At 54.1% G+C, this 27,904-nt stretch overlaps 2 protein-coding genes and 1 long non-coding RNA gene across 9 annotated transcripts in view; 2 read left to right on the top strand and 1 right to left on the bottom strand.

Annotated features, from left to right (window-relative positions):
* Window positions 1-139: 139 nt before the first annotated feature.
* Window positions 140-7,147, top strand: LOC118534611 (uncharacterized). Its single transcript, XR_004916784.2, has 5 exons — window positions 140-475; window positions 736-913; window positions 1,940-2,048; window positions 2,371-5,992; window positions 7,101-7,147. It is a non-coding gene; the product is annotated as an uncharacterized LOC118534611 (long non-coding RNA).
* SLX4 (SLX4 structure-specific endonuclease subunit) lies at window positions 2,878-24,184 on the bottom strand. 5 transcript variants are annotated; one of them, XM_036090169.2, is made up of 15 exons: window positions 24,113-24,184; window positions 21,497-22,201; window positions 19,856-20,080; window positions 17,629-17,818; window positions 16,577-16,789; window positions 14,391-14,599; window positions 13,968-14,269; window positions 13,178-13,418; window positions 12,632-12,720; window positions 11,693-11,839; window positions 10,934-11,103; window positions 7,736-9,984; window positions 5,341-5,440; window positions 4,383-4,799; window positions 2,878-3,980 (listed from the first exon to the last, which is right to left on the bottom strand). In XM_036090169.2, exons 2-15 carry the CDS (start codon window positions 21,837-21,839, stop codon window positions 3,590-3,592), a joined length of 5,286 nt encoding a protein of 1,761 aa, XP_035946062.1. In that variant the 5' UTR covers window positions 21,840-22,201; window positions 24,113-24,184; the 3' UTR covers window positions 2,878-3,589. The 5 variants fall into 5 exon arrangements, with proteins under 5 accessions (XP_035946062.1, XP_035946093.1, XP_077931030.1 ...); XM_036090200.2 differs by having other exon boundaries at window positions 5,341-5,437; XM_078074904.1 differs by having other exon boundaries at window positions 21,497-21,972; window positions 24,113-24,166.
* A 48-nt stretch (window positions 24,185-24,232) lies between these two features.
* DNASE1 (deoxyribonuclease 1) overlaps window positions 24,233-27,904 on the top strand; it is a 44,918-nt gene continuing 41,246 nt past the window's right edge. For all 3 annotated transcript variants that reach the window (XM_078074897.1, XM_078074898.1, XM_036090721.2), the window contains exon 1: window positions 24,233-24,384. The gene's annotated coding sequence lies outside the window, so the exon portion shown is untranslated. The remainder of the gene's footprint in view (window positions 24,385-27,904) is intronic.

Genomic DNA, 27,904 nt, shown 5'->3' with positions numbered 1-27,904 from the left:
AGCCAAGGCCACAGAGGAAGACAGTCTCACCACCTGCAGACCTTTACTTTTGGGGGGCTCTAGGGAAACTAGACTACCTGCAGGGACATTCAGTGACTTGCCCAAGGCCACACAGCAGGAAGCTGGCCACTGTGGAGCAGAGTCCTCTCACTTCCAGGCTGGCATGCTCTGCTGTGGCCGAGGCCCTCGTCATCCTGTCTAATCCCCCGTGCTTTGCTCTCTCTAGCACCCAGCAGGCACCTGCGACCCAGCTGTACCCCACAGTGTCTTCCCAGAGGCAGGCCGGCTGCACCCTGAAACAGCGGAGTGTGGCAGTTCCCTCAGGCCCCGGAGGTGGGCCTCAGCATGTGGGCGGCACTGAGAGCAAAGGGGTGAAGGGGAAGGGCATGCCCAGAGTGGACGACAGGAGAAGCACGACAATAGAGGAAAAGTACAGGACATCCTCCAGTGACAGGGAGCAAGCCATGGAGACAAGGTGGGAGCCAAGGGATGGGTGCCTCACTTTTCCTAAAAAAGTCAACTGGGAGCCATTGATGGTTATAGAGCAGGAGGGTAGTGGGTTCAGATGATGTGGCAGCTTATGGATAAAGGGCGGTGGGAGGGGCTGTGTGCTTCTATCAGCCTGTTCTCCGGAGCTGTGTGCAAAGGAGTGGGGGCAGAGGGGCTGAGGTGGCAGATTAGAAGCACTCTGTGCAATGACACCCTTCTGTGCCCCCCTCCCTGCCACCCTTCCAGCAGTGCCTTCCGAGTTCCCAGCAGCTTGCCAGGTGCCAGGTGAGACACATGGGGCTTGCCCTTGAGAAGCCTGCTGCGGCTGCTGGCCGTCAAAGCGCACTGTAGCCACGGCTGTGAGGTGCACTGAAGGCGTCTGAAACCAGGCCGCCCACAGGATGTTGGAAGCCGCAGGGGCCTGGTACGTATCCGTCACATGAAAGAGGCCAAGAGGCCCGCTCTGCTCCCCCCTCCACAGCTCAGGGAGGGGGGATCCTGAGCACAGGAGGAAGCAGCCTCCTCCATGGGGGTCTCGGGGCACTCTCCCCTGCAACTTTGGCCTCCACCTCACACAGATGGCCCATGGCCAGACAGGGCTGGTCCCTGGGCTCCCGCCGGGGGGCCGTCCTCCTGACTCTCCTGGGCGTTTGTATGTTTGGGGCACGGTCTCCCACGGTTGTTCTCACTCTGGGGCTCTCTGTCCACCCAGACCCGTGACAGCCAGACAGGCAGTGGCCTCGGCTCTTCCCAACTCAGAGACAGCTCGAGGCTTCCTGCCTTCAAGGGCAGGGGCCTCCCTGAGGGTTGTGCAGGCCCCTGGGGGCCCCCTTGCCTGGGCCCTGCTCGAGCTGGGCTGTGGCTCTCCTGTGGTTGCCTGAGTGACCATGGCCGGGCTGGCCACAGGAAGGGGACAGGCCTGGGAGGTCTCAGCACAGCAAAACCTGGGTGCCGCATGGCTTTCCACTGCTCCGGGGCTCAGCATGCTCTCTTCTTGTGCTAAGGACCCCTCACAAGGCTAGGCAGAGCTTCTGGAAAGGAGCATCTGCCCGCTGTGCAGCATGAGGTCCACTGCGGGCCCTGGTCCTCCAGCCTCACCACAGGTGCTGGGATGGGGCAGCTCACCATTTTCCTTCTCAACCAGCAAGCTGGACCTAATTTTCCAGTTGCCCAGTTCAGTAGGTCTGGCTACTGTGGAAAGGTCAAGGACACTGCCAGTTCTCTGGTTGTAGGGCCGTCTTCACTGCAGTGCCGGTTTTTAACCCCTTTGCCTGCCTTGCATATGGGCTCGGGCCCTGGCCAGGCCCACTGCTGGCCCCTGGGGGCACGCTGCCCAGACCTGACCTGGCCAAGGCCCTCAGCCACCAGGCCTCGATTTCCCCCCCACCTTTCCCTGGCCTGCGGCTTTTACCTGTTTCAACCCCTCTCCCAACATCTTATCAACCTGCAGGTGGTAACCTTCTGCTAGTCTGGGCTGCCTTCCAAGGAGCAAGGGCTCCCAGTATACCCAGAGCTGCTCGTCTGAGTCCAGGGTCTCCACAAGGAGCCAGTGAAGCCAGGTTAGGGCTCCAAGTGGCCTCCCACCTCCCAAACCCCACCTCACATCCCTGAAAGTCCATACTAGGGTAGGAGAGCAAGTCCTTGGTATAAGAAACACAGGCCAGACTCCATCTTCAGTCTCCTGTGCTGTTAGCTGTGAGATCTGAGCCCTGGCATCCCACTGTTCCCTCTAACCCGTCCCTGGACGGTGTGCACAGGCAAGGCCCGGCCCTCTCCACCTGGTCATAGACCAGGACCCACAGCATGTGTTCAAAAAACCCTATTTCACCTCCCTGGATGCTGCGTGCACCTGAGGCCCAGCTTACAGTCCCCCTCTTGCAGGAGGCTGTCCCTTGAGGCCATCTGAGCACCAACCCTCACATCCGGCACAGGGACAGGCCAGTCTGGCTGAAGACTAGAAGCACCAGCTGATTTCTGACCTTTCTCCACGGGGCCCGGCACACAGGACAGAGAGGGCTTCACAAGTTCATCCTGTTAAAATGCAGATTCTGACTCAGTAGGTCTGGGCAGGCCCAAGCCGTGTCTGTAACAATCCCCAGGGTCACGCTGCTGGGCCCTGGGCCTCATCAAGGGCTGGAGCTCAGTGCTTGGTAGGGCTGTCTTAATGTGGGGCTACAGATTCACAAATATGGATGAATGGATGAACACACATCTCTTATCTACGAACCAAAGGGACATGAGGAGCCAGGAGGCCTGGGTCACCCTTTGCAATGAAGGACAGGCACAAAGGCCTTCTGCAGACACGGCTATGGGGGCAGCAAGGGAGCTGTGGGTGAAGCTCCCAGCCAGCTTCCCTCATTACCTTTCTGCAGTGTAGCATCTGGAAGATTTTTATAAAGCCTTTTTGTTTTTATTGCACATCATAGAAAATGGACTGCCCTGTATTTAAAACAGACGAGACATTCACAAGGATGTAGAGACCCCAACTTTTCTTCCTTTCTGGCTGTCACCTGTGCTCCACACTGCTCCTGAGGCCGAAGACAACCTTACCACACCAACAAAGCCGGTTAACGAAGAACATGCGAATTCTGTGTGCGCCCTCCTGCACTGCCCAGTTTGGAAATTGCTGGTGACAAGGACAAGTGTCTGGGCAGGATGGCTGGGCCAGCAGAGCACCTGGAGCGTGGTGGCAGTGTGAGAAGCTCGTGGACACCTGGTGTGCTGGCGAGGCTGGGATTACAGTCCAAGGGCTAAGACGGAAGTTGGGGCAGGGGCAAGCTGGCCCGGGGCATCCATCTAAGGCGAGGACATGTGCCTGACAGACCCCGCCCTGGCCAGCTGGTGGCTGCCCGGGGCCCTTGTGAAGCACCCGGAGGCATGGTGGGGTTAAAGGGAGACGAACTGTGGGCGCCGACAGAGGGAGGGGCCGGGGCCCTACATCCCGGGGGTGCCACGCTCCGAACACTACTCCGGGAAATGGAGTTGGGGACAGCTGACCCAGCTCGGTGCCATGGCCGGCCCCTCTCATGGTGGCTGGATTCGGTCCCCAGGCCCAGAAACACCCATGGAGGCCTGGCTCGCTGCCGGGGGCTGTGGACCCTCACAGGCTGCTGATGGCCAGGGGTGGGGAGGGGCGGACAGGCCTGGTGGCTCGGCCCCGCTTCTTGCCCACAGGCTGCCGTCTCTTCTGGTGGAGCTTCTCCTTCCGGGCTGCGGCGGTGGTGAAGGTGATGCAGTGGGCGTCCAGGAAGTCCAGCAGCTTCGCCGTGGCCACGCGGATGCCGTGCTGCTTCAGCCCGGCCTGCAGCTCTGCCAGCTCGAAGGGCTGGTACAGCAGGACCTTGCGGTAGAGGGCCGGCCTGGAGCGGATGTAGCGCCTCACGGCCTCCTCCGTGGCTGCCGTGTGCACTGCCGCCTGGGACGCGCTAAGCTCCTCTTCACCCTCTTCATCCTCTGCAGACTCAAAGGCCGCTCCAAACTCACAGGAAGAACTGAAAAGAACCAGACCAAAACATTTTGTGACGCTCCTTCTCTCCAGCACCCGAGACCAGGAGCCCCTTTGATGGAAGGAGTGTCTGTGTCCCCTGCGGAGCCCGACACCAGCTTGGATGGCCTCCCCGGGAGGCGGGAAGCTCCAGGCTGCCGTGCTCCTGGCACCCCAGCTGCCAGCCCCCTCACGAGAGCATCCTGTGTGGCAAGGACACGGGAGCTCCAAGGGTCTGCTCAGGAGGCTCACAGGGGACTGTCCTTTGCCCCAACTGGGTTTCCCACAGTTCAAATCCAGAAGGCAACGGGATTTCTCAACCTCAGCATTAGGCCTAGCTTATGCCAACTCACGGACCCGGGGTCAGAGGACCTATGAAGCCACTGGCCCTGTCCTCCCATCCCGTTACCTTTGTGAGCTAAAGGAGCTGTCACTGCTGTCCCCAGAGGAGGCCACCGATTCCTGGGATGCTGGGAGCTGGGCATCCCCATCAGGGTCTGGAGGCTCCTCATTGGCCTGTGACATGCTCATCGGAGGGATGCTTCCACCAGGCTGTTTCTTTTGCTGTCGGGGACCCTTGGTCTTAGTGGACTCCTTGGACCTTTGAGGAAGAGGGCCAGAAGTGGCCTCCAGCCGGGCATGGCCAACGGCCCTGGGAGCCTTGGAGGTCCTGCCGGCGTGGGTCTGGCTGTGAGGAGCCTCCAGGAGCACCTGTGAGGACTGGCTCTCATTCTCCGAGTCGGACTCCAGAGTCTGGTGAGTGTACTGGAATATCTCCTTCAGTTTTAGGACCATCTGGCGTTTGGGTAGAGGGCGGACCCCAAACCTAAATGGGGAAACAGGTGAACTTCAGCACACAGCAAAGAGTTATCAGCAAATTAATGGCTTTGTGTAAATGAAATCTTACATGCCTGACTTTTGTGAGCATTCAGAGGTGTCTATTCTGCATACCAACTGAGCTTACTCTGAAGAATACTCCAGAAGGGCCATTCCCAGGTTTGGCGATGTTGGTAGTGATAACACCTCCAGGGCCCAAGGTAAAGAGCAGCACTGATTGGGATGTGACAGTTTTTTTGATGTTCTTTTAAAAAAATCAGGTCTCCTTATTCAGACTATTAAGGCAAGGGCCCATCTCCATCCACTGGGCACATGGAGATCTATCAACTGATGGGTGCCTGGAGTCTCATCTCTTAGCTTCTCAGGGAACTGGTAGTTTGGGGAAGAGCTGTCACACATGCTCCCGTCCCCCAGTGGCTCCTGTTACCAGAGCCCCACGGCCGGTCCTTCAGCTCCCAGCTCCACTAAGCCTGGACCTGCACAGCGGGGAGTGGACCACCCCTGAGCAAGTTTTCAAGAACACCACCCACCTCTCCAGTTCTTTCTTCAGTACCGGAGTCTCCATGATGGAATACCTTGGCATGGGTGTTATGGGCACTTTCGGGGGCAAGTTCTTCCGATTAGCACCTTCTAGGTAGAACAAAAGAAACGTTTCAGCACAAGGATCTGGACTGACCTCTTCTTCTTCTTTTTTTTTTTTTTAAGATTTTATTTATTTGACAGAGACACAGCAAGAGAGGGAACATAAGCAGGGGGAGTGGGAGAGGGAGCAGCAGGCTTCCTGCTCAGCAGGGAGCCCGATGTGGGGCTCGATCCCAGGACCCTGGGATCACGACCTGAGCCAAAGGCAGACGCTTAACGACTGAGACACCCAGGCGCCCCTGGATTGACCTCTTCTGAGCTCAGCAATAGCACCAAGAGAAATAGGGCGTTTGAAGAAAGCCCATCCACCATTCTGCTCCACCTTTCACCGCTGGACGCGAGAACGGTCTTCCCGTTGGAAAGAATCACACACATGTGGCCAGGGCCACGGCCCCGTGCGGTGCCAAAGCTGTGGGAACAGGGCCGAAAGCAGATTCGTGGCTGCCAGGGGCCGGGGGGGAAGGGGCACCGGAGTGACTGCCAGTGGGTGCGGTGAAAATGTTCTGGGACTAGCGGTGATGGCTGCCGAACACCGTTCAGGTAGGAAAAACCACTGAACTGTGTGGTCTGGCTTTTGTTTTGTGGCTACCATCTGTCACCCCATGCTATGATACCACTGTCCGTATTCCCTGCTGTGACTTACTCATTCCATAATTGGAAGCCTGGATCGCAACCCCCGCCCCCGCCCCGGCCCCGTTGTTCATGTACTAAAAACCACTGAATTGTATATTTTAAAGGGTGAACTTTATTGTATGTAACAGCTCAATAAAGCTGTTACTTTAAAAAAGAAATTAGTATTTTAAAGCAAATGGAACAACTCAGGAATATATGGACTTTGGTTCTTATCCTTTTTATGAGCATGGAGCCCTTTGAGACTCCAGTGAAAATAGGCTATCTCCTAAAAAAAGCACAAAATTCTTTATATAATTTGAGAAAAGTTGTCACCTCCTGGAAGTCCACCTCAAGTTTCAGACTAAGGTCCCTGGTCTGAAGTCTGGTTCTCATAGCACCACCTGGGAACGGGTTAGAAATGCAAATTCTTGGTCTCCGCTCTGGGGTGGGGCCTGGCCACGTATGCGGGAAGCTCTCCAGGCAGTTCTGATCCCCACTCAAGGCTGAGAGAGCCGGTCAGTCATGCCCAGCTGGTCTTGGATTTTGGGAGGAAATGCAACACCAGGTCGCATGCAGATCCTCTGCCCACAGGCTGCTTCCCTGCGACCAGCCACTGCTTTGCACAACCCTGCCCCTTCCTGGCTCTCCCAGCATCTGCCTGGCAGCGGAGCAGATATGGGCAGCAGCACCTCAAGGGGCTGACCCTCGAGACCCTGATTCTCCTTTATGACTGACATGAGCTGGGAAACTACACCCTTCCATGGGCTTGGGGGGGTAGATGAGGGAGGACCGAAACTCACAGCCAACACCCCACCCTCACCCCATCTGCTGTTGTCTTAAAGCAAACAATTCAGAGGCACTTAGTACATTCAGTGTCCTAATTCACTGCAACCACCACCTCTAGCTCCAAAGCATTTTCATCACCCCCAAACGAGGTTCTGTACCCAGCATGCTCCCCGTTCTCCCCTGCCCCCTGTCCTGGCAACTGCTTGTCTACTTTCTGTCTCCACATATTTGCTCACTCTGGACATTTCAGATAAATGCACTTGCATGCTGCGTGGTCTTCCGTGACTGACGTCTCTCACTGAGCGCCATGTTTTCGAGGTTCATCCACGAGGTGACATAGGTCAGTACTTCATGCCTTTCTATGACAGATTATACTACACTGTACGAATGGACCACGTTTTATTGGTCCACTCATCAGCTGATGGACATCTGGGTTGTCTCCCCCTTTGGGCTACCGTGAGTACGGCTGCTGTGAAATCTGTCCGTCCTGATCTCCGTTATTCTGGGAGCGCTCACAGGAGGGGAGCAGCTGGGTCCTCATGGCAACGCTCTGTGTAACTGTGAGGAACCACGCTTGCCCGATTTTAAGTGCACCTGAGGTGCTTGCCTTGGCCTTTCAGAAGCACTGGTTCAGTATTCTCGAGTGGGGTCCACAGATGCGGGTTTTTAACAGGGGCCCAGGTGAGCCACGGGACCCAGGCAGGTTGAGGAACTGGCTAAGCAGCACGTCTAAGGGCAAGCCCATTCTCCCTCCGCAGGGGAGGGTGGGGAGGAGGCTCGCCGCAGCCCAGCAGGCCCTGCAGCCCCACCACCCCGCGCGGTCTCTACTGCCCCCTCCAGCCCCTTAGCGTAAAGCAGTGTAACAACTACGCTCCCACTACTCACTTGGCGTCTCCAGCCCTTCTGAGTTCAGAGCGGCGACATCAGCACTCAGCCCCTGGGCCGGAGGAAGGAGCTCTGGTGACTTCTGCTCCTCTCCATCCCAATCGTCCCACAGAGCGGAGTTCAAAAAGCTTGGCCTGCTGCTCCCAGGCGAGCCGGCCCGATGGGCCTTCTCTTGAGACTCTGTGCGGCCGGCGCGGCTTCCTGGGGCGGGGGCGGTGCCCGGGAGGCGGGGGGAGCAGCAGCTGCGGCGGTCTGGGGCCTCCCTGGCCCTACTGCCCGGACCGCTGGTGCTCAGGGAGCCGGTCCGCTCGAGGTTCAGGCGGTCAATGGGAATCGGTGAGAGGGGCTCCACATGCCAGTGGCAACCGTCCAGGGGGATCGGAGGGTCGCCGTCCAGCAGGGGGCTGCTGCTCGCCCGACGGGAGGCCGCCTCCTGCTCATCTTCGCTGTCTTCCACCTCCACCACCTCACTGGTGATGGCCTGGCTCAGCAGGCTTGGCCCGGGGGGTGAGCGCTTCTGGGGCTGCCCGCTGAGATCGGCGAGGCCGCCAGAGATGGGACAGGGAGCCAGAGAGCAGTGCTGGTGGCGCCCGGGGTGGGGCCTGGAAGGGCTCCTGCCATCAGGGCTGCCTGCACGGACGGGGACCAGGCATGACAACGACATCTGGGGTGTGATGACCGGAAACTTACTTGCGGCTTCGGGGCCACCCCTGTTTTCTAACGGGGCCCAGGGCTTGACCTGAGCCATGTGATCCACCGAAGCCCTGGACCTGAGGCCTGTTATCTGCGTCTGTGAGGAAGAGTCCCGGCTTCCGCTGGCCAGTGGCGTGGCGGGCACGAGCCATGAGGTATCCGTGGTGCTGTCCTCCTCGGGGCCGCTCTCGGGGTCACACGACAGCCGAGGGGTCCCTCTGCCCCCCACAGAGCCCCAGTTCCCTGCCGGCCCCTCCTCCCCACCCTGCAGGGAAGCCTCTCTTCTTGCTGGGCTTTGGAAAGGTTCTTGATCTGCATCGACATCGATGACAGAAAACAGCTCAGAAGACTTGGGGCTAACTTCTAGAACTTTCCTTTCTTCCAGGGGACCATTGAAAATGGACTTTATTTTGGTTTGTTCTAGCTCTAGCTCTTCATCTGAATCCAATAAAAGGATAATCTCATCTTCTCTGTTCTTGCTGGATGGAGTATTCTGAGATCTGGAGCTCAAATGTCCAGGTTTTGACTGGGTTAGGTCGATGGATGGAGACTTTTCTGGGGAGACCAGAACCCCTTTATTTCTGCATTCCAATGAGGAACCACGTTCTTTGTCCTTCTGGAGGCCTGGATCTTTAAGTAACGTGAGGAGGCTCCTGCCCCTCCTCTGCTTTGCTGGGGAGTCCTGGGCGGCCCCCCTGGAAGCTCTGCCCTGCAGCTGGGGCCCTGGTGAGGGCGACTCACCCCAAAGATGAGGACGAGGATGTGGCCGGCCGGGACTCCGGCCCCCAGGGGGCTGTGACAGGCATGGGCGCCATGGGGGTGTCTGCCAGCGAGCAGGGGGAGAGGGGCTCCCCGCCCTCTTTCCTGAGACGGTGCCGCTGCCTTCCTGGAGATGGCTCATTATCTGGGACAGTCCACAGCATTTTCTGGGAGTTGATGAAAATGGCCGGGCCTCAGGAGCATCTGCTGAGCACAAAAACACGCCTTCCTTTCTCCCTGCCTCGCAGCCCCCAGAAGGGCGAGGGGATCTGGAACGACCCAGTGCTTCCTCTGGGGACCCTGCTTTCTCCTCGTCCGCACACTGGCCCTTGAGTGGCAGGGGCGTGGACTGTCTCACGCTTTTCCATGTGGCTGGGGCCTCTTCTCTTCCCTCACCAGACGGTTCCATCTGTTCTGCATTTTCTGGCTGTTGGCTAACCTGGCCACTCACTAAGATTTGCGCAGATGCTGGACCATCGTCCCCGAACTGGTCAGTTTCTTCCTTGATCTCTGGAGCTCCTTCCCCCCGGAGCAGCTTTCGCTGAGTGGCTGCAAATTCATAAATTTCTTCCATTTCTGCTTCATTCACTTTTTCTCTGTCTTCTTCATGGCTCTCAGATTTCAACAAAGCCTCCGCTTCTTCCTCTTCATCTGTCCACATGGACCTCAAGAGTTCTTGGAAGTTCTCCGCGCGGCTTTCACAATCCTCGTCTTCCTTCTCCTTCCACGGTCTGTCCTCTGAATCGCTCACGTCAGGGGCTTGTTCACACAGAAGAACAAGCTCACTAACACCAAACCTGCAACAGGAAATGCCACGCATCACTGCCCTGCAGAGGCGGTAGCCAGACACCCCAGCACAGGCGAGGATTGGAGCACAAGTCCTGGCAGGGAGGACAACCGTGCTCGGTCCTGGCCCTTCCCCTGCTCCCTTGCAGCCACAGTGCCTGTGCTCCCAACCAGCAACACCCCAGGCTGCTGAGCTCGAGGAGAGACTCGTGGACCTTCAGGGCAGGGTTCACTACCTCTACTGCCCAAACACAAAGGGGTGCGTCGGGCTGAGCTGAAGGTGACAGGAATCGGTGATGCTGCAAAGCTGGAGAGCGTGCTGCCCTGAGAGGCACCTGAAGCAAATCCCAAAGACCAAACCTGTCCCAGTCAGCCCGGGCCGAGGGGTACATCAGCCTGCCGCCTCCGTGAAGGCTCCCTGGTCTGAAGGCTACACTCAGGACCCCAGAGGCCGAGCTGATCCCTTCCCAGAAGTGCACCGGAGGGATGACAGGGCCTTGGGCGAACACGGTTTTATCCAAGGGGCCCTCAGCCCTGTCAGGAGATAGAATGTGCGTGCAAACCCACGGAAGTTACACTAGGCATTACACTCCTGTTGACACTCCTATTTCCTGGGACCTGGGAAAGAACAGCCACCATTCAGCTTCTGTGGCCGAACGACCAAGGAGTGGCAGCACCTGGGGGCAGCTGAGGCTGAGGACCACCCCTCATCACACCCAGGGAGCTAAGAGCCACGTGACCTGGCAGAGGCCATCCTCAGCCAGCACTGGGCTCTCCTGCCAGTGTCCATTCTGGCCAGACTGCCAGTCACTACGTCCCAGGCAAGGTCACCACTGAGCATAAACCCGGGGTTAACAGGTACAGGAAGGACTCAGCCCTGAGCCCCCTGCGAGCCATCAACCTGCTCGTGCTCGTCGTTAATGTCACACGCTAGGAGGTCCATGGAAAGAGCCGTCAGACCTGTGGGCCAGAGCGCCCAGGCTGGGGGCCAGCCGGGGAGGCACGCTGGGGTCCGCGGCATACAGGTAATGCAGGAGCGCCCGGGCGGCCTCGGTGCTCACGTCACTCAGCAGCACACGCTGGCTCCGCACATCGCCATCCTCCACGGCGAAGAAGCCCTCACTGTTCACCTGAGAATGAAGTAAAGTGCAGAAGGTTTACAACCTCACAGACGTGATGTGGGGCCGCACAGAGGTTCGTGCCGGGCTGCTGGTCAGGAACTCTGCGGTCAGGCCCTATAACTTCTCTCTTGGCAAAATCGGACTGTGATAGAGGTTCAAGCACCCAGCTGGTTCCCTCTTGACAGACACATCAGAGGCACGAGAACTTTCTGGGAGAGACCAGCAGCAGTTTCCCGGATTCCTGCAGCACGACATTGAAGTCCAATGCATGTTGGCACAGGTCAGCATAGAAATGTCTGTCAGCAGGTCGATTAGGACTTCATAATTACAGAAATAGAGGAAAAGGGAACAGTTCTAGGGAAAATGGATTTTTATTCAACCGATCAAGAAATCTGATGTTCCCCAATCCTCAGCTCATCTCCTCACAGCACTTCCTAACCTCAAACGTGTCCGGACGGAGGCAGGTACACTGACAGGGAGGGAGGGAGGCGGGTGCATGTGTGGGGGGCGCGGAGGGGAGCAAAGGGGGCAGGAGGCCAGAGGGGAGTGTGAGAAAGCACACGCAGCGGGAGGGAGGAGGGGCGGGGGCCGTACTCACATACTGCATGAGAAGGGGGCATCGGGCATAAAGCACGAACTTGTGGGCGTAAAGCACGTCCCCACTGTCCGTCTGCAGCTGGACGTCACTCAGGTGTGGGTTATTAACCATGGCTCTGAAGTCGGCCAGCAGCAAGCCGAGGGTGAGCTGGAAGGAGGGGAGCACACGGGTCTCACAGCAAGTTCCCCAACTTCAGGGGTGCTAGCTTCTTTCTCAAATTCTCCATTACACTGAGTCCCCTGGCCTAACACGGGGCGGGTGGGGGGTGGTGAGCAAGGGGAGGCACGACAGCTGGGCCGAGCGCTTCACGAGCGCCGTGTGCGGCCCCGGTGTGACAGGCAGGGACCCCAAGCCCACGCCGTTCGGGTACCCGGCCGAGAAGAGTCTCGGTCCTTCTCTGACTACGCGCCGCGGTCATCCGGCAGACCTTGGGGTGAAGTGTTTGGCTGATACCGATATACTAACAGGCTGACATCCACTCTGAGGAAAACCCAACTTCCAACCCAGCGTCACTGACACAGAACGTGAACCCTTACTTGCAGACCAGCTGGGACCTGCACGTCAGAGGCGCACAGCTGGTCCTGAACGAACGAATGAAACTTTGGGGCATGAGGCCACCTCACAGAGCAATGGGGATCCCTGCGGGCTCTCAGGACAAAGCAGGCTCCTGGGGCCGGGCTACTGAGGTGCCCCCAGAGTTCAAGGACAGAAGGGACAAAAGCCTCGTGGCAGAGCCCTAGAGGGGAACAGGAGGCTCCCGTGGGCTCTCGCCTGGCTTAGCTCAGAGGCTGTCGAGGGGGCCAGCGGACTCATGCGAGGCTCTGGAGGCCAGCTGGGAGCTGACCGTGCGGAGCAGAGGACGAGCTCTGGTGGCCAGGACCACGGAGTGGGGAGCAGGGCCAGGCTGCACAGCCCACAGCAAGGAGCCCCGGTGCTTACCGAAGCTTGGCTGTCCCTCTCCGGGGGCTTTTCCTTAGGTGGCAGGACAAACCCAGTCGGTGGAAGGCCAGTGGGTGACACATCCATCCCTGAGAGAAGGATCCACAGGTTAAAAGAACATCACCTCCCGGCAACGTCAGTCTCCGAGAAAGAGCATCAAGTGTCTGTCAGCCGACCCCACGGCGCCCAGGAGATGCTCTTTACCCGAGGGCTTCTTCACTGTGAGTGAACCACCGAGTTTTTCCCCGCTCCCCAGAGGGACACAGGTAGTAAAACCAGAGAGTCTGCACAATCACTGGCTCTGGGCAAGGGTTTTGTCCTTGGTTAAAGTTGTGACGGACTCACCTGTATGACATCCATCTTTGAGGAACAAAAGGAAAGCACTTACAGAGACTGTGTTCTCCCCATCACATGGGGACAAGCCAGGGCACCTCGGATCTCAGCGGCTGTCCCCAGGCCCCAGGGACTAGCTGGTCATGGCCACCGCCAGAGGGAAGGAGGGCCGGGAGGGCGGGGCTGGCCCAGGTGTCCCATCCAGGGTCTCACCTGTGGCCCCTCCTGAGCTGGCCAGGCCCCCACTGCAGGGCCACGGGGTGGCACTCAGCCCCTCTCCCGCCAGGTCCACAAGGTCCTGCAGGGCCTGGTGCTCTCTCTGGCTGGCGGAGGGTGAGGGGTTCCCGGGGCCATGGCCCGCAGGCGGGGCACTGGGGAGAGCAGGTGGTGTTCGCACACCCAGCTCTGGCTCGTCAGGCAGCACTGGCGGCAGCGTGGGCTCCTGGGTAAGACCCTGAAAGAAGTCAGGAAGCCACGTGACTGTGTGGCCACTGCAGCAGCCACCACACAGAGGGCCCCTGAGAGTGTCAGCCACAGCCCAGAACAACCCTGGGAGGCTTTCTCCCATCACCCTCAGCAGGCTTCTCTGTCACGGTGAAGGCCATGCCTGTTGTGTCTACATCAGCAGAAAGGTCCCTGAGGGGCCTGTCCCCCTAATGGTATCTCAATGGCCTCAAGCATGCAGTGACTCCAGGCCCACCTGCAGCAGCCTGTCTGGTTCCTGGGCCCCGCCACACGCAGATTATACCAGCCCCCTGGGGGTGGCGCCCCCGGACTGCATTTCAAACAAACCCTCCAGGAACAGGATACATTTGGGAACCAGCGGGCCTCCCTGTTCTTCCCAGGAGAGCCGTCAGTTGCCGCACAGAGAAACACGCTACAGCACGCGTGCCGGACTTCCTGCCCTTCCCTCCTTTTCGGACTTTCTGTTGATGCCCAGGCCCGCCGTCCTGACTGCCGCCTCTGCCCAGAGCCCCCCGCATGCCTAGAGGGGAGGACCCACCTTGGCGGGCCGCTGGGGCACCATGGGAGGGACCAGGCTTGCGGTGTAGAAGGCTTCCAGAGCCCAGGCCCCAGTCAGGGCGCTGCCCTCCCACAGAAAGTTCTGCTTCAGATGCTGGCTGGCCTTTTCCAGCTCTTCCTTTACCATCCTGCTCGCAGGAAGTGGCGGCGTGCTGGACAGCTCCATCTCCTCCGCGAAGAGCTGGGCCACTCGGTCCTCTGTCTGCCTCCGTGTGGTCTCCGGGTCCTGGACTAACAACGGGGGAGGGCATAAAGGTGCTTTCCTCTTACGACTCTTCTTTTCTGAAGGTAAACAGAAACACAGGGTCAGTGACAGAGCTGCCACACACCCTGAGGCCCAGCAGTGGTCACCTTTGGCCAGCAGCGGTGTGGCAAGGCATTGCCAGCCAGGGGCCACACCTACCTGCCCCCAGTCTTATCCTCTCAGGGAAAGCGCTTTCTAGCCTGAGCACCGTGGGCACGGCCTCCCGCTCCATCTCGGACTGGGACAGAGCCATGGCCACCAGCAGGTCCTCGGACGGCGCCTCGGGCTCTTTGACCTTCCGCTTCTTCTGCAGCTCCTTCCTGTTGGTGGCTCCCTTCCGCTTCAGACCTCCAACATGACTGCTGAAGCTTAAAAGGCAGCCAAACAGAAAAGTTAGTGAGGCCAGAGGTGTGAGCACTTCCTGTTCTGAGGGCATCCCTGCTGGACCAGAGAGGCCTGGACCCCTTCTCCTCTAAGGTAGGAGAGAAAAGGGATAAATGTGGACCCGTTAGACAGAGGCTTTGACTGCTTTGGGCATTCACTGTGCTTATCCTATTGCCTCGTGCAAGCTCACACCATCCTGGGCCAAGTGCAGTGCAGTCCAGAGAGGTGACGGTCTGCGTCCTTCTACGTGATGCTACCCTGCTGAGCCAGCTGTTGCCTGGTATGAGTGGTTAGCTGTGAGCGGTCCCTGCACACCCAGCTGTGGCCAAACCCTTCCAGAGGAGTCAGCACTCAGTGGCTCTGAGTCAGCTTCCTGGATTCCACCAACTTCTGCCCATTGACACTTCAGATGCCCCTCAGGCAGTCCTGGCCACGTTGGCCATGACAGGATCCTTTCCCCTCCCGCAGGGGCCTGTGGGCATTTCCTCTGCCCAAGGCCCAAAGGAAAGGCCTCCCAGGTTCGACCACCAACATGGTCAGCCAGCCTGGGAGTCAGTGTACAGCAGCATTTGGCTTGGAGGAGATTTGCTTAAAGGATTTTCCAGCTGGAGAACCTAGATTGCCTGGTGAACCCCAACAGGCTGAGCAAGAAATAGGAGGGCAAAGGCGAGAAAAAAACTGGGAGCTCAAACCCAGCTGTGGGGGTGCTCTGGAAAGCGCCCTTTGCCAAAGCTCATGCTGTCCCCTGGGCCCAGGATGGCTCAAGAACCTCAGATATCAGTTCGGAAGATCTAAGCAAGGCCTAATTGAGTTCAACTTCCCGGGAACCCCACACGATAACTACAGCCTCCCAGAAGGCAAGGAGCTGTCCCAGCATCTGACTACCCCAGAGTTCCACACACCCCAGGCTTGGCCTTTGGGCAGAGAGGAGGCTCAAAGCCTAGGTGAGGGTGTCCATTTGCTAGAGTTTTCTACCTTATCAACCTTCTAGGACCCACACACATCTCGTTTCTCTTCTCAGGTATTGAAAAAGCAGATATATTTCATCTGAGTAGGTGGTTCCCATCCAGTCCTGGCAAAAGGCAAGCAATGGCTTAGATAATGTCTATGCTAGGGCTTTAAGGCTTCCAATTCTGAGATGCTAGTGTTGATGTGCTATGATATAGACAGGCTCACCAGCTAAGAATCCAGCTCTGCCCACCCAGTCTCACCACGGGCCCAGCTCAGATGCCCATAACCTGTGTGCAAGGCAGTGGCCAGGACAAACAGAGCCACCACCCTTGGCCTTCCCTTTGCTCTTGACAGCTGTCAAAGGAAAGAAGGCCCAAACCTACAGAAGTCCAGGACCTGCACTAGTTTGTTCCCTGTAACGTGGCGTCCACCGAGCCAGGGGCAGTACGGAGGGGAGCGGAGCTGCTTGGCCTGTGATTTGCACGCCAAGGACTTGTTCCCAGCTAGAAGCGAGGCCTCCTATTGCAACACCTAAGCATTTAATTCATGCATGTTAAAAAAAAAAAAAGGCCTGTGGTTCTGTCTTGCCAACTCTGTGAACTGTGCAGAGTCCTCTTCCGTGGACAGTAGGAGACTCGGGCCGCACAGAGACGGAAGCCATGGCACGCGACACCGGAATGGATGAATGGACACAGTGAAGTGCGTTAGCAGATTGCTCGCTGCTCCAGGGGACACCGGTGGGACCGCGAGAATGGAAAAATCTCAGGAAGGACCTTAGGAAACCAGTCCAACCAGTCCTTTCTGCAGACACGCCCACATGGACCATTTCGAAGGTACAGAATCTTTCTCCTCCTCAGTCCCGGTGGAGACTGCCTGATTTCCTCCTCAAATGTTTCATTTCCAGAATCAAGGAGGGTTCTAGGGCTCTACTGTTCTCTAAAGCTACAAAAAGCTTTAAAAAGAAAAAATCAGAGTATTTCTCAGGTTTTCCTCCTTTCCACCTGACTCACCTCGATGCCAGCGTGCCCCAGGCCCCGCCAGGCTGAGCTGTCTGCAGCCGCACAGCCTGGAGCAGGAGTTGCGGGCCCACATCCATCTTCACTGCGCACTGTTTCAGGTGGCTGATTCTGCTCTTTGGGCTGACAAAGGGCTTGCCACAAATTGGGCACTCGGGGATCCGAGGTGTGGACGGTGTCACTGCCTTTTCAGCCTCATCCAAGCACCTGGAGGAAGAGAGGAAACACGCGAGAACCCTCTCCGCTGGCACCATGCGTCCATGTCAGCAAGGACGGGTGTGGGCTCCAGCCTGTTCTCCCAAAGCCAACTCCACACAGCCTGCAGTCAGCCTCCAAACCCTAAATTTTGGTTCTGCTAGCGAAGGTGGCTAAAGAGAGCAAGGACACGTCAGACAGTGGCAATCCCACTCCTGAGTCTGTACCGCAAGGAGGTGAGAGCAGGTACTCGAACTAGTACGAGAAACACATGGTCAGAGCAGCTGTATTCACAACATCCAAAAGGCAGAAGCAGTCCATAGCCATCAACGGATGAACAAGACGTGGCCTACCCACAAGATGGTATTTTTCAGCCATAAAAAGGAACGAAATTCTGATCCGTGCTCCAACCTGGATGAACCTTGAAAACACTACACTGAGGAGAGGAAGCTAGACACCAAAGGCTATGCTGTGTGATTCCACTTACGTCCTGAGCAGACAAATCTGCAGAGGCTGCCAGGGGCTGGCAGGGGGGGAATGGGGAGTGGGCACTAATGGGGACAGGGTTTTACTGGGGGTAACGAAAATATTCTAAAATCGACTGTGGTAATGGCTGCACAGTTCTGTGACTATAGTAATTAAAAGCCATTGAATTGTTAACTTTAAGAAGATGAATTGTGTAATATGGGAATTATCTCTCAACAAAACCGTTTAAAAAACCAGTAAGGACAGGCTGACACCAACACTGGGGTGCTATGGTCACAGTCAGGATTCCCACCGCAGATTCCCCTGGGTCTGTCACACCCATGGAAGAGGTGACCCCAGAGAGGCGAGAGTCAAGCTGCTCCTACCGGTTCACGTGCTGCTCCCTTCGTGTCACGTTCATGGCTGAGAGGTTCTTTTGACAGATCTGGCAGAAGAACAACCCCGTCTCCTCCAGGTTAGCCTCGTGTGTGGGTGCTCGCTGCTGCCCAAACTCATGCTGCAGAGCCAAGGCCACCGCAGCATCGCTCTCTGTGGCAGGAAGCCCGGGCCCAGACCCTGTGAGGAGGCATGGTCTCCATGAGGATGAGCGCACCCTCAGACCTCTGCACCGCCCGTCAGAGCTCACAGTGCACAGACAGCAGAGGGAGCACGGAGAGAGCAGACCCAGCACCGCTCTGCCCCCTGCCAGTACCGTCCAGTGAGGGTGGACACAAACAGGGCTCCCGGGGCATACTTCTCCAACTGTAATATGCATAAGAACCCCCAGGAAGCTTGTTAAAATGTAGGTTCGCATCCCAGTGGTCTAGATGGAGCTTCCTGAGATTCCCCATTTGGGACAACTCCCAGGGCAGGAGACTGCCGGTTCAGGACCCCTGTTTGAGTAGCAAGGTCCTAGAGAACGAGCCTTTCATTTTACTCATTTCTGCTAAAGTCGTCTACCTCAGGCGTTCCAGGCTTACAAGACTCCTATTCCAAGAAGTCTAGGTTTTCTCTTCAAAGCTCAGCCTTTCCTACTGCTAGGACCTTTTGTCGCCCATCCTAGAAGAACCAGGTCAAAGTGAAACCCCTTTCTTAAAACGCATTCTCCTTCCCACAGCAGACAGAAGGATGGACTGACTGACTCTAGTGTGGAGGTGGTTCCCCAAGTGGCCAGGCCCACCGCTGCGGCCCTCTGTCACATCTGATATTGCTGGAGCACACCCTCAGCACTCACGGGGGATTCGGAGAACTTCATAAATCCCCAGTTCTTGAATATTCCTGTGGCCTACCACTCTTTCCACTGAAGCCAGAAAAGCATCACACTTCATTTTGGTGCCCCATTTTTTTAAAAAAAAAACAAAGAAATGGTTTCTCTGTCCTGAACACTGAGCATTACTGGGTATCCCGTGAAGCTCTATGGAAACAGTTGAGGCATGTGTAGGGCAGGTGCTGAGCTCGTGTCCTGGCTGAGCAACTCCGATGCACCCCTTTGGTGCTGCAGGGACTGACGCCATGGCAGATGTCCCACCACTGCCTGTGTGGACCTTAGAGGCAGCCTGAGAATCCCAGAGTGCAGTCTGCAAACGCACTACCAGGGGACTACAGACTTGGTAGCTGTAGGGCCGTCAATACAGTTTCTGCCTATTTCTTCCCCTTTGGTATATTTTCACCAGAGATGAGGGCTTATGTCGTTTAGGGGGTAAAGAAGAGAACCAGGGATCTGACCTGCCTCTGGGGTGGTACAATGTGCCCTGCATAGCACCTGCACTGTTGGCGCCAAGCTATCTTCACCTGGGGCCACCCGGCCTTCTGGTTTACTCGCCTGTGATGCACTCCAGGGGCTACAGGAAGTGGTTACGCAACACCACGAGGAAACAATCAAACAAATCTACAAAGTGGGAAATTCAGAAAGACAATTGCCCTGGACTCTTCTGAAAGTTGGAATCATGAAAAAAAAACAAACACAAACAGGACAAGACAAGGGGACTGTTCCAGAGTCTAGACTTTAAGAGACTATGGACTATAGCATATGCAGTGTGTGGGACTTACAGTTCTGGCGGATCCTTGCTCAGGAAAAAAGAAACCAGCTATAAAGCTGTCCTTGGGACAAGTGGGGAAATTTTTATATGAACTGGACACTAGGCAATATTATGGAATTATGTGTGACAAGAGCACCGTGATCATGTAGGAGATCTGTGGGGGGAAGTATCATGATGTCTGGAACTTACTTTCGAATAGTATAGAAGAATCATATATATTTAGAGATATAAAAAATATATGGCAAAATGTTAACAATTGTTAAGTACAGGTTGAGGTTATGGGGATTTATTGTAGTATTTTTTTTTTTTACCTTTCTGTATGGGAAAAATTTCATAATAAAAAGTCAAAATAAAAAGAGGAAGAGGTACCTTGTCAAAGAAGCTAAGTGACCTAAGCTAAATGACCCCAGGGACCCTTCATTCTCTGGCTAGATACTATGAAGTGGCCAAGGTACAGTGCTAGGCAGAGCACCCACCCCCACCAGCAACTCAAGGAATGCGGGTTCCTTCCTCTCCCCCTTTCTCCAGAGTCCAAACTTAACCCTGATGGGAATATACAAAACTCCCATCATACCATTCCCTGCTGTCATCTCCTCTGGAGGGCCCTCTGGGGCCTTTTCTTCAAGTGTAGCCTCCAGAGAGCTCCCTTCCGAAGCATGCTGCAAACGCTTGGGGTCTGCTCTCTTGAACTGCTGCATTCGTTGTAGGACCAACTCTGCCGTCCGGGGTTTGGAGGGACTTGGTGCCGTCACTGTCAGACAGGAAGGAGGGGGCTGGGAGTTGCTGTCCGGAGCAGCCTCTGGCAAAGAGGAAAACATTCACAGCCATCTGTTCTAGCTGGAGAAACAAAGACTCTTCCATCAGATACAGGTTAGACCCAAGTTTCAAGGGGTCCCTTACCAACTAGTTGAGGTTTAACTCTCAAGTGTGAGAGGACTGATTACTGGTAGCTTCACCGTTGGAAGTAATATAAATAGACCTGTCATAAATATCTGTGACAGGAGGGGGCACAGGGAGTGACTGCTACTGAGCACAGGGTTTATTTTTGGAGTGATAAAAATGTTCTAAAATTAGCCAGTGGTAATGATTATACAATTCTGTGAATATACTAAAACCACTGAACTGCCCACTTTAAAAGGGTAAGTTTTACAGAATGTAAATTCTTTCTATTAAGCTGTTATTAAAGAAATATTAATGACAAACATTTTTATCTTCCTAGGTCATAAGTTCTCCTCTAACTTGGTGTCCACAGGTGGCCTCTGGTGGGGATTCGTGAAGCCCCTGCAGGTTTATGCCAATTTCACAGGTGTGTGTGGGGGTGCGGTTTTCGGGGGAATCATGCATAGCTTTCACTGCTCCCAAAGGGACCTGAAGGACCAATGATGTTTTAGTAACACTACCGAAGCCTTGCAACAGTCTCTGCGAGCTAATTCTTTACCACTATTCCACTGAGAGATCATGCTGACCACACTAGTAAAAAATACCATTTAAGATCAGGAAGTGAAGGTGAGAAATATTTAGAAACAGAACACAGGAGCCTAAAGATCCTATGCAAGGCTGGTTCTCAGTTCTGCTTGAAGAATGCATGTTAAACATATGGTTCAGTACACCAAAGGCAGCAGGGTAAGAAACCTGCTTCAAGCAAACAAAGGAAAAGAAAAGAACAAAGGTGTTAGGAGGAAAAAAGGAAGGACCTAAAGATTCTCCTGGGATCTAAACCTATCTGGCAGCTTCCTACTGCCTTCTGAGCAGCCTTACCGAACTGGCTGGCACCACTGCAACTTACCCACTCTGGAAGGAATTCAAGAAAATGAGAGAAGCAGCATTATTTTCATGTTCACATTACTTGTGTCAAATACATAATGTAAACATTAATAAGAAATTCTAAAAGGGCACAGGGCCCCAAACATAATCATGTAGAAAATTCACATAGGGGTTATATTTTTTATGATCACTGTTTAAAACAGGAGTTGGCCAACTATGGTCCTCAGGGAGCTGCCTGTTTTTCTTAATGAAGTTTTGTTGACACACAGCCCATTCATTTGCTTACAGATTGTCTAGGGAGTTGATAAGTTGCAGAGACCAAGGCTGCAGAGCCAAAATAATTTGCTGTCTGGCCTTTTTCAGAAAGTTTTCTGACCCCTGGTTTAGATCAGTACAGTCACCTCTGGTTTCCTCTCTGGAAACATCCTGGCAGTGGTTCTGGCCCAGTTACCTGTCTGGGTGCTCTGCACACCCTCCTGGAGCACAGCAGAGGCAAGCACACTTCCCTCTCCGTTCTCAGGGCGAGTGGGTTCACTCCTCTGCCACTTGCGTGCCCCTTGCTTTTTAGTCCTCGGGGCCTGGCTGCCAGACTGAGTTTTCTTCTCCCTGGGGCCTTGAAGGGTTTTGCCTTTGGTAGCAGTTGGTTTGGTCCTTTTCGGTTTGCTTATCTGAGTGCTGTTGGAGGCCTTTTGTGTCTTCCTTTCCCCCGACGCTTCCTTGGTGACATTCTTTTTCACCCTTTGGAGAAAGCTGGCGCAGAGTTCCTTAAAATCATCATCTGACTCATCCATCATCTGGCCAGCTTTAAGGCTTGCAGGTGGTCTTCAGAGGTGTGAGGTCTATCTGGGGGGCCTGAGAACGAGCCTAGCAGGCCTCATTCACACTTGCAGCTCCATTAAGGCTCCTCTCTGATTCTCACTAGGACACCTGGAGAGTTTGCACAATTGAGCAAAAAGTAGTGCCTTCCCCTCCATAAGGATTTAAAATGCCTATCTTCAAATTGAGTCCCTGTTAAACAGCACGTTTAAAGTTCACATCTGAGAGCTTTTGTTGTCCAACAGATGCCTCTGAGATAGGATACATAGGAACTTCACACTCAGGTGATTCTCCAAGATCTCCATAGTGATGAAACACATTGGTTCATTTAATGTCACATCTGTGGAAAACAAAAAGCATCTAAACGTAATTAGGCAGACACCGCATTTTATGCCATTTCTTCCAGGAAGGTACAAGAGGATGTGGGGTATGCGCAAAGTCCTCAGAGTAACAATATCTGTGTCAAATACTCAGGTACGGCCTGGTTAACACAAACTTGTGGTCTTACAGGATATCACAATACAACACAGGGGGAGGGATCTAAAAACCCATCAGAGAAAGAACGTGAGCATCTTGGAAGAGTATTGTTTTTACTGAAATCTGGGGAATGAATCCCATGAAGGGCAGTCACCACAGAAACAAGATGATGGCTAAATGCAGAAAAACTCTTTCTTAGGCCCTATCAACAGGCAACTTAATGTGCAGGCAACTTAATGTGCAGGGCAGCCAGTGGAGAGAATACGCACTTGAATGCTTGGGAAGAAACAAGACAGGAGAGGCTCATCCTTCACTGGTATGAGCAATGTTTCCAAATCAAAAAAGGGCCACTTTTCTCCACCCTCTCTCACTTCAGCAAGAGCTCTCCAAACTCAAGTGACTGGAATGGTGACCACCGCAAAGCCTGGGCCTTGTGGGCGTAATTATTTACACTGGCACAGTTTAGTGGGATTCAGAATTCAAAACTGAATGACCCAGTGACAGAAAGTGCAATCTCCTCCATTGGAGTAGTCCAATTAATCACCTATTTTTGCGGAGCCGGGCAGACAGGCATACCTGTAATCTACTTCGCATGGCCAGCCCATCCTCCTCTTCCATGTCACCTCCTTAGAGAAGCTTCCCCTCATCCTTTATCCAAGTGGACCCCCTCCACTCCCATTATTTTCCATCATCACACATTGTTTTCACAATCACACTTATAACAAATTACAATCATTTGTAATAACATATCTCGAATGCTTACGGTATGCCAGGCATGGGTCTAATTGCTCTATGAGTCTAACTCATGTAGCTCTTATGACAATCCTATTCCGTAGACTCTACTGTCTTCCCTTTACAGCAAGGAGTCAGGTCCAAGAATGAAGAACTGGCTTAACTTTACACAACTTTTGAAGTGGCAGGGCTGAGATCAAATTCAAGCGGGTGGTTCTAGGGCATCTACACCTACATTTTTATTCACTTATTTTCTGTCCCCTACTAAGGTCAAAACTGAAGGAGGGCACAGGCTCATCTATTTTACTCCATATTCTCTTTGGCTGATCAGACACCTGATTTGTAAAACAAACAAACAAAAAAATGCTCGACATTTGTTCAGTCACTCAACCACAAAGACTTTTTGGTACAGTGGGAGAGGAGGCTGCAGGGATCAGTGCAGGGACCGGTGTCCGGGCGCCTGAATCGAGCCCGTGGGACGTGGGGAGCTAGAGCAGATTCCACCCTCCACACCCCGCGGCGTCTCCACGGGCCTGTGACGTTAGTCCGACAACAGCCCACCTCCTATACGTGCTCGCTCAGTATTTGCCGAAGGACGCAGCAAGTCTCTGGAAGGCTGGGGACTTGCGTCTACGCCGGCTTGGTACCCGCCGGGCCGCCCGGCTCGCAGCTGGCGCGGAATGAATGAGTGGGCAGTGCGGGGCGGACCCTCCCGCTCCCCCTGACCCTGTGACACACACCGCAAGCGGGCGGGGGGCTAGGTCTGGGGGAGGGCTGCCAACGACTCTGGCGGCTACGAAGCCGGACGGCGATTTCCGATCGCCAGCCTGACCCCCGGGCCGTGACCCGGTGGGTACCCGATACCCGCCTCACCCTTCCTCCCTCCAGGCGCCCTCAGCCCCCTCCACCCGAGCGCGGCTCCTGCCGCTACACCGCGAGCGAGAAAAGCTCTTCTCCCTCACCCCGGCAGCGAGAAAGGCCCCAGGTGACTGGACCTTCTCCAAACTGCAGACTCCCAGCCCCAAAGCCCGACTCCTCCTACCTCCGGCGCCGCCGAGGCACCTTCTCAACGGAGAACCTCGCGCCTACGCATGCGCCAACCAGCGCCCCCCGCGGAGGATAGCGCCCGCGCAGGCGCGGAGCGGCCCGGGAGGCCCGCTTCCCGTCGTCCTCCGCGGCCCAGGCGCGCGGCTGGAAGCGTTTCCGGACGGCTCGAGGCGGGAGCGGCTCGGCTGAGGGCGGCGCTCGAGGCCCGAGTGGCCCAAGTGTGCGCGGCGCCCTGCGAAGTCTGCTAAGTGTTGAGGAACAGGCAGGGTAAGTTAAGGGCACCGCCGCAGTATTTAGTCGAAGTTTGGGTCCACCATGGTTCCCACAGGAAATGTTTGCGGAGGCAGGGACGGCACCTCGGAGCGCACCTGCCCGAGGGAGGGTCTTGGAGACGCGCCGAGCGCGGCCGGTCGGGGCGGGAGAACCCCTTGGCCGAGGTGGTAGCGAGCGTACGGAGGCCGGGAGGTCGGGTGGCGGTGGCCGCGTGAGGGAGCAGCCGCCCGCCCTCGGTGCTGGCTAGTGCGCGCGGTCAAGTGCCGCTGGAGGGGTTCGCCGCGGGCTCCAGTTTGAGGACCTTCTAGCTGCCGGTAGTGCTTGGAGCCCCGGCGCACCTGAGGAAAGATCTGGAGAGGCAAGACTGGAGGCCGGGGGAGCCATTGGGAGAAGGCTGTGATCCACAGGAGAAGTGAGCGTGGCCTGGAGTGGAGGTTGGAGCGGAAAGGATGGAGAAGTACTTAGGCGTTCGCGTTAAGATTTGTAGCTTTCTGGCTTGAGCGTCTGGAGTTGGAGTGTGGTTCCATTTACTGAAATAATGAACACAGGAGAAGGAGCAGCTTTGGAAGGACGAGAATACTTTCAGCTGGGTTTGTTTTCAAGACGTAACACCGTAAGATTCACCTCTTTAAAGTGTACAGTTCATTGGTTTTTCGTACATTCGCAAGGTTGTGCAGTCGTCACCATGTCATTCCCGAACATTTTGTAAATCCAAATAGAAATCCCTCTACCCAGGAGCAGATACTCCCCCTTTCGCCTTCCCCTCTTCCCTAGCACCCTGGCCCCAGCAAGCGACTATTCCTGTGGATTTGTCTGTTCTGTTCACTTTTTATAAATGCCATTGTGGCCTTTTTTGGTCTGGCTTTTACTTAACAGAATGTCTTTAAGGTCCATTCATGTTGTAGCATGAATTGGTTCTTCTTTTAGTGGCTGAATAATATTCCCTTGTATGGATACTCCACATTCTCTTTATCCGTTGGTGGACTTTTTTGGCTATTATGAATAATGCTGTGAACAATGTTGTAGGAGTTGTGTGTTTTTAGTTCTCTTGTGTGTATATCTAAGAATATAATTGCTGGGCCATACTACCTTTAGTTGCAAGTGTTGAGTTTCAAATGCTAATAGAACTCCCAAGAGCTTTTTCTTTATGGTTTTGGAAACCTAGAATACTTTGTAATATGGTTTCCAATTGGATTAGTTCAGTGAACCGCACAAGAGTAGTGGCAGCACAGAGGCATGGTTGGAGTGGAGTGTCTCATTTATACCCGCAGGGTTTTAATTTATAGAGGTGACTGAGTGACAACATAGGCCAATGCCATTGGAAGAATTTGTTATATTTCCAGTTAGAAGAGGGTATGCCATGCCACATGGGGCCACAGGGAAGGTTTTTTGTTTTTTTTTTAAATATTTTATTTATTTATTTGTCAGAGAGAGAGAGACAGTGAGAGAGGGAACACAAGCAGGGGGAGTAGGAGAGGGAGAAGCAGGCTTCCTGTGGAGCAGGGAGCCTGATGCGGGGCTCGATCCCAGGACCCTGGGATCATGACCTGAGCCGAAGGCAGACGCTTAACGACTGAGCCACCCAGGTGCCCCCACAGGGAAGGTTTTGATCAAGAGGCAGAGCAGGAGACAGGGGGAAAGCCTAGGTCAGAGCCTTCATTTTTGAGAAAGGTAAGGCAGGCCAGAGGAAACAGTCTAGGCTAGTTTCAATAATTCTGGTGGGCTTTGGGCTATAGCGGTGGTCTCTAGTTGCCTGGTCCCTGGCCCTGGGATGATTTAGGGCAGAGAAAATATTGGTTTGGTCTGTGAGCATTAAAGGAGTTGATTGGTTTGGATGTGAGAGGCTGCTCCCAAGTAAGTTGATTACCATCTTTAGGAATTAGCTAGCCCTGGGATGGGCAGTCTCTCCCCACCAGCAAGGTTTTTAAGATGTCAAAACATCGTAAGACACAGAAAATTTTAAAAATGTGATTAATACTCATGACTGGGTTGATATGAAGGCCAGCTGTAAGGGTGGTGCTGATTTTTGTCTAGTTGTATTGGAAATGCGGGGCCTGAGCCCAGTTTAGGACTCAGATCTCTTAGAGGCCCCAGGGAAGAAAACCCTCCCCCGTGGGGAAAAAAAAAAATCTGGCCATATTATTCTCTTAAGGAAAATTAGTTAGTCAAAGTGTATTTTAGAGAAGGAAGTGTTCTTTAGAAGATTTAGATTCTCAACTGAATTACCTGTGGAATATGTTAAGCTGGAAATGCTTGGATACCACTCTTTGATCTGCTGAATAAATCTTGGGCAACCCTTCCAACCTGTAGCTTTTGAAAGTTTCACAGGTGATTCTAATGATCTTTAGATTAGATACTGATGATCACTATATTTAATTGATACCTACTGATCCAATCTTGTAGGCTAAGTGTAAAAGAGATACCAAAAGCTGGGTGAGAGGTTATTGGGATTTAGAGTTAGACATAGTTTCTCTCTTCAAGGAACAAAGTTCTGGGGCAACTTTCTCTTTGGCCCGGGGTGAACCATGGGAGCTGCCTTGACCTGGACCCTATTGGGACTTATCTCCAGCAGAAGCTCTGAGGTTCACACTGTTCCACTGGAATTGGGCAGAAGTAGCCTGTGACGAAGCTGAGAGATGTGTCCAGAGACAATGTTATTATGTCCATGTTACTTCATTGGGAATACCACATGTTAACTGCCAGCCTTTGTGGCAGAACTGCACTGCTAAAACACTAAAACCAGGGACATGAAGGAACATTTAATATATTAAAAGGTTATGTTTAATAAACCTTACAGAGTTTATCAGAAAGAGAAAATGGTTGCAGAAGTGTATGGAAAATTTTAGACACAGGGTAAGGAGTGTTATTCCAAGTAGAGGCTCTGCTTTCAAAGCCTTTAGGAGTAGATCATTTTTGGGTCCAGGGGAAATAGGCAAAAGTTGAATATGCTGATTATCACTTCCTTACTTTCCTGGAATGTTTCCTTTTTGGAAACTTTGAGCATCTTCCACTGAGTTAATGTTTTAAACAGTTCTGTGGAAGAAGTGAAAGGCCCTTGTCCCAGGTCTGTGGTTTGGTTATAAATCACAAAACCAAAACCTACCCAGCTCCCTCTCATTTATCTTGGCAGGAGTTGGGGAGAGAGCAGATTGAACAAAGGAGACTTGTCTGTCTCCTCAGTTCTTTGGTCACATAAACTTTGATTTACTCTTGTATAATCCTGTTTCCTACACTGCTAAAATTGTTGAAATCAGATGGAAGGACTCTTTTTACATTTCAGAGTGTACAGAAGTCATTCTGGGTTATGCTGCATTTCTCCCAGTCTACCACTGCTACCTTTTGTGTGATGTAGTTCTATTAATTTTGTTAGATGAGTTTAAGGGGAGATTCCATGCAGATGTACTGCCCTCAACTGCAAAACAGCATTTTCTCCAATAAAGTTGATAATGACATTTGTAATTTTGCTGTTAAGATTAAGTCATCTTCCACTTAATATTAAGATGGCAGTACTCCC

Source organism: Halichoerus grypus, chromosome 6 (genome assembly GCF_964656455.1).
Source record: "Halichoerus grypus chromosome 6, mHalGry1.hap1.1, whole genome shotgun sequence".
Classification (NCBI taxonomy): Eukaryota; Metazoa; Chordata; class Mammalia; order Carnivora; family Phocidae; genus Halichoerus; species Halichoerus grypus.
The sequence above is the reverse complement of the archived record's forward strand: the minus strand, read 5'-3'. Positions and strand labels throughout refer to the sequence as shown.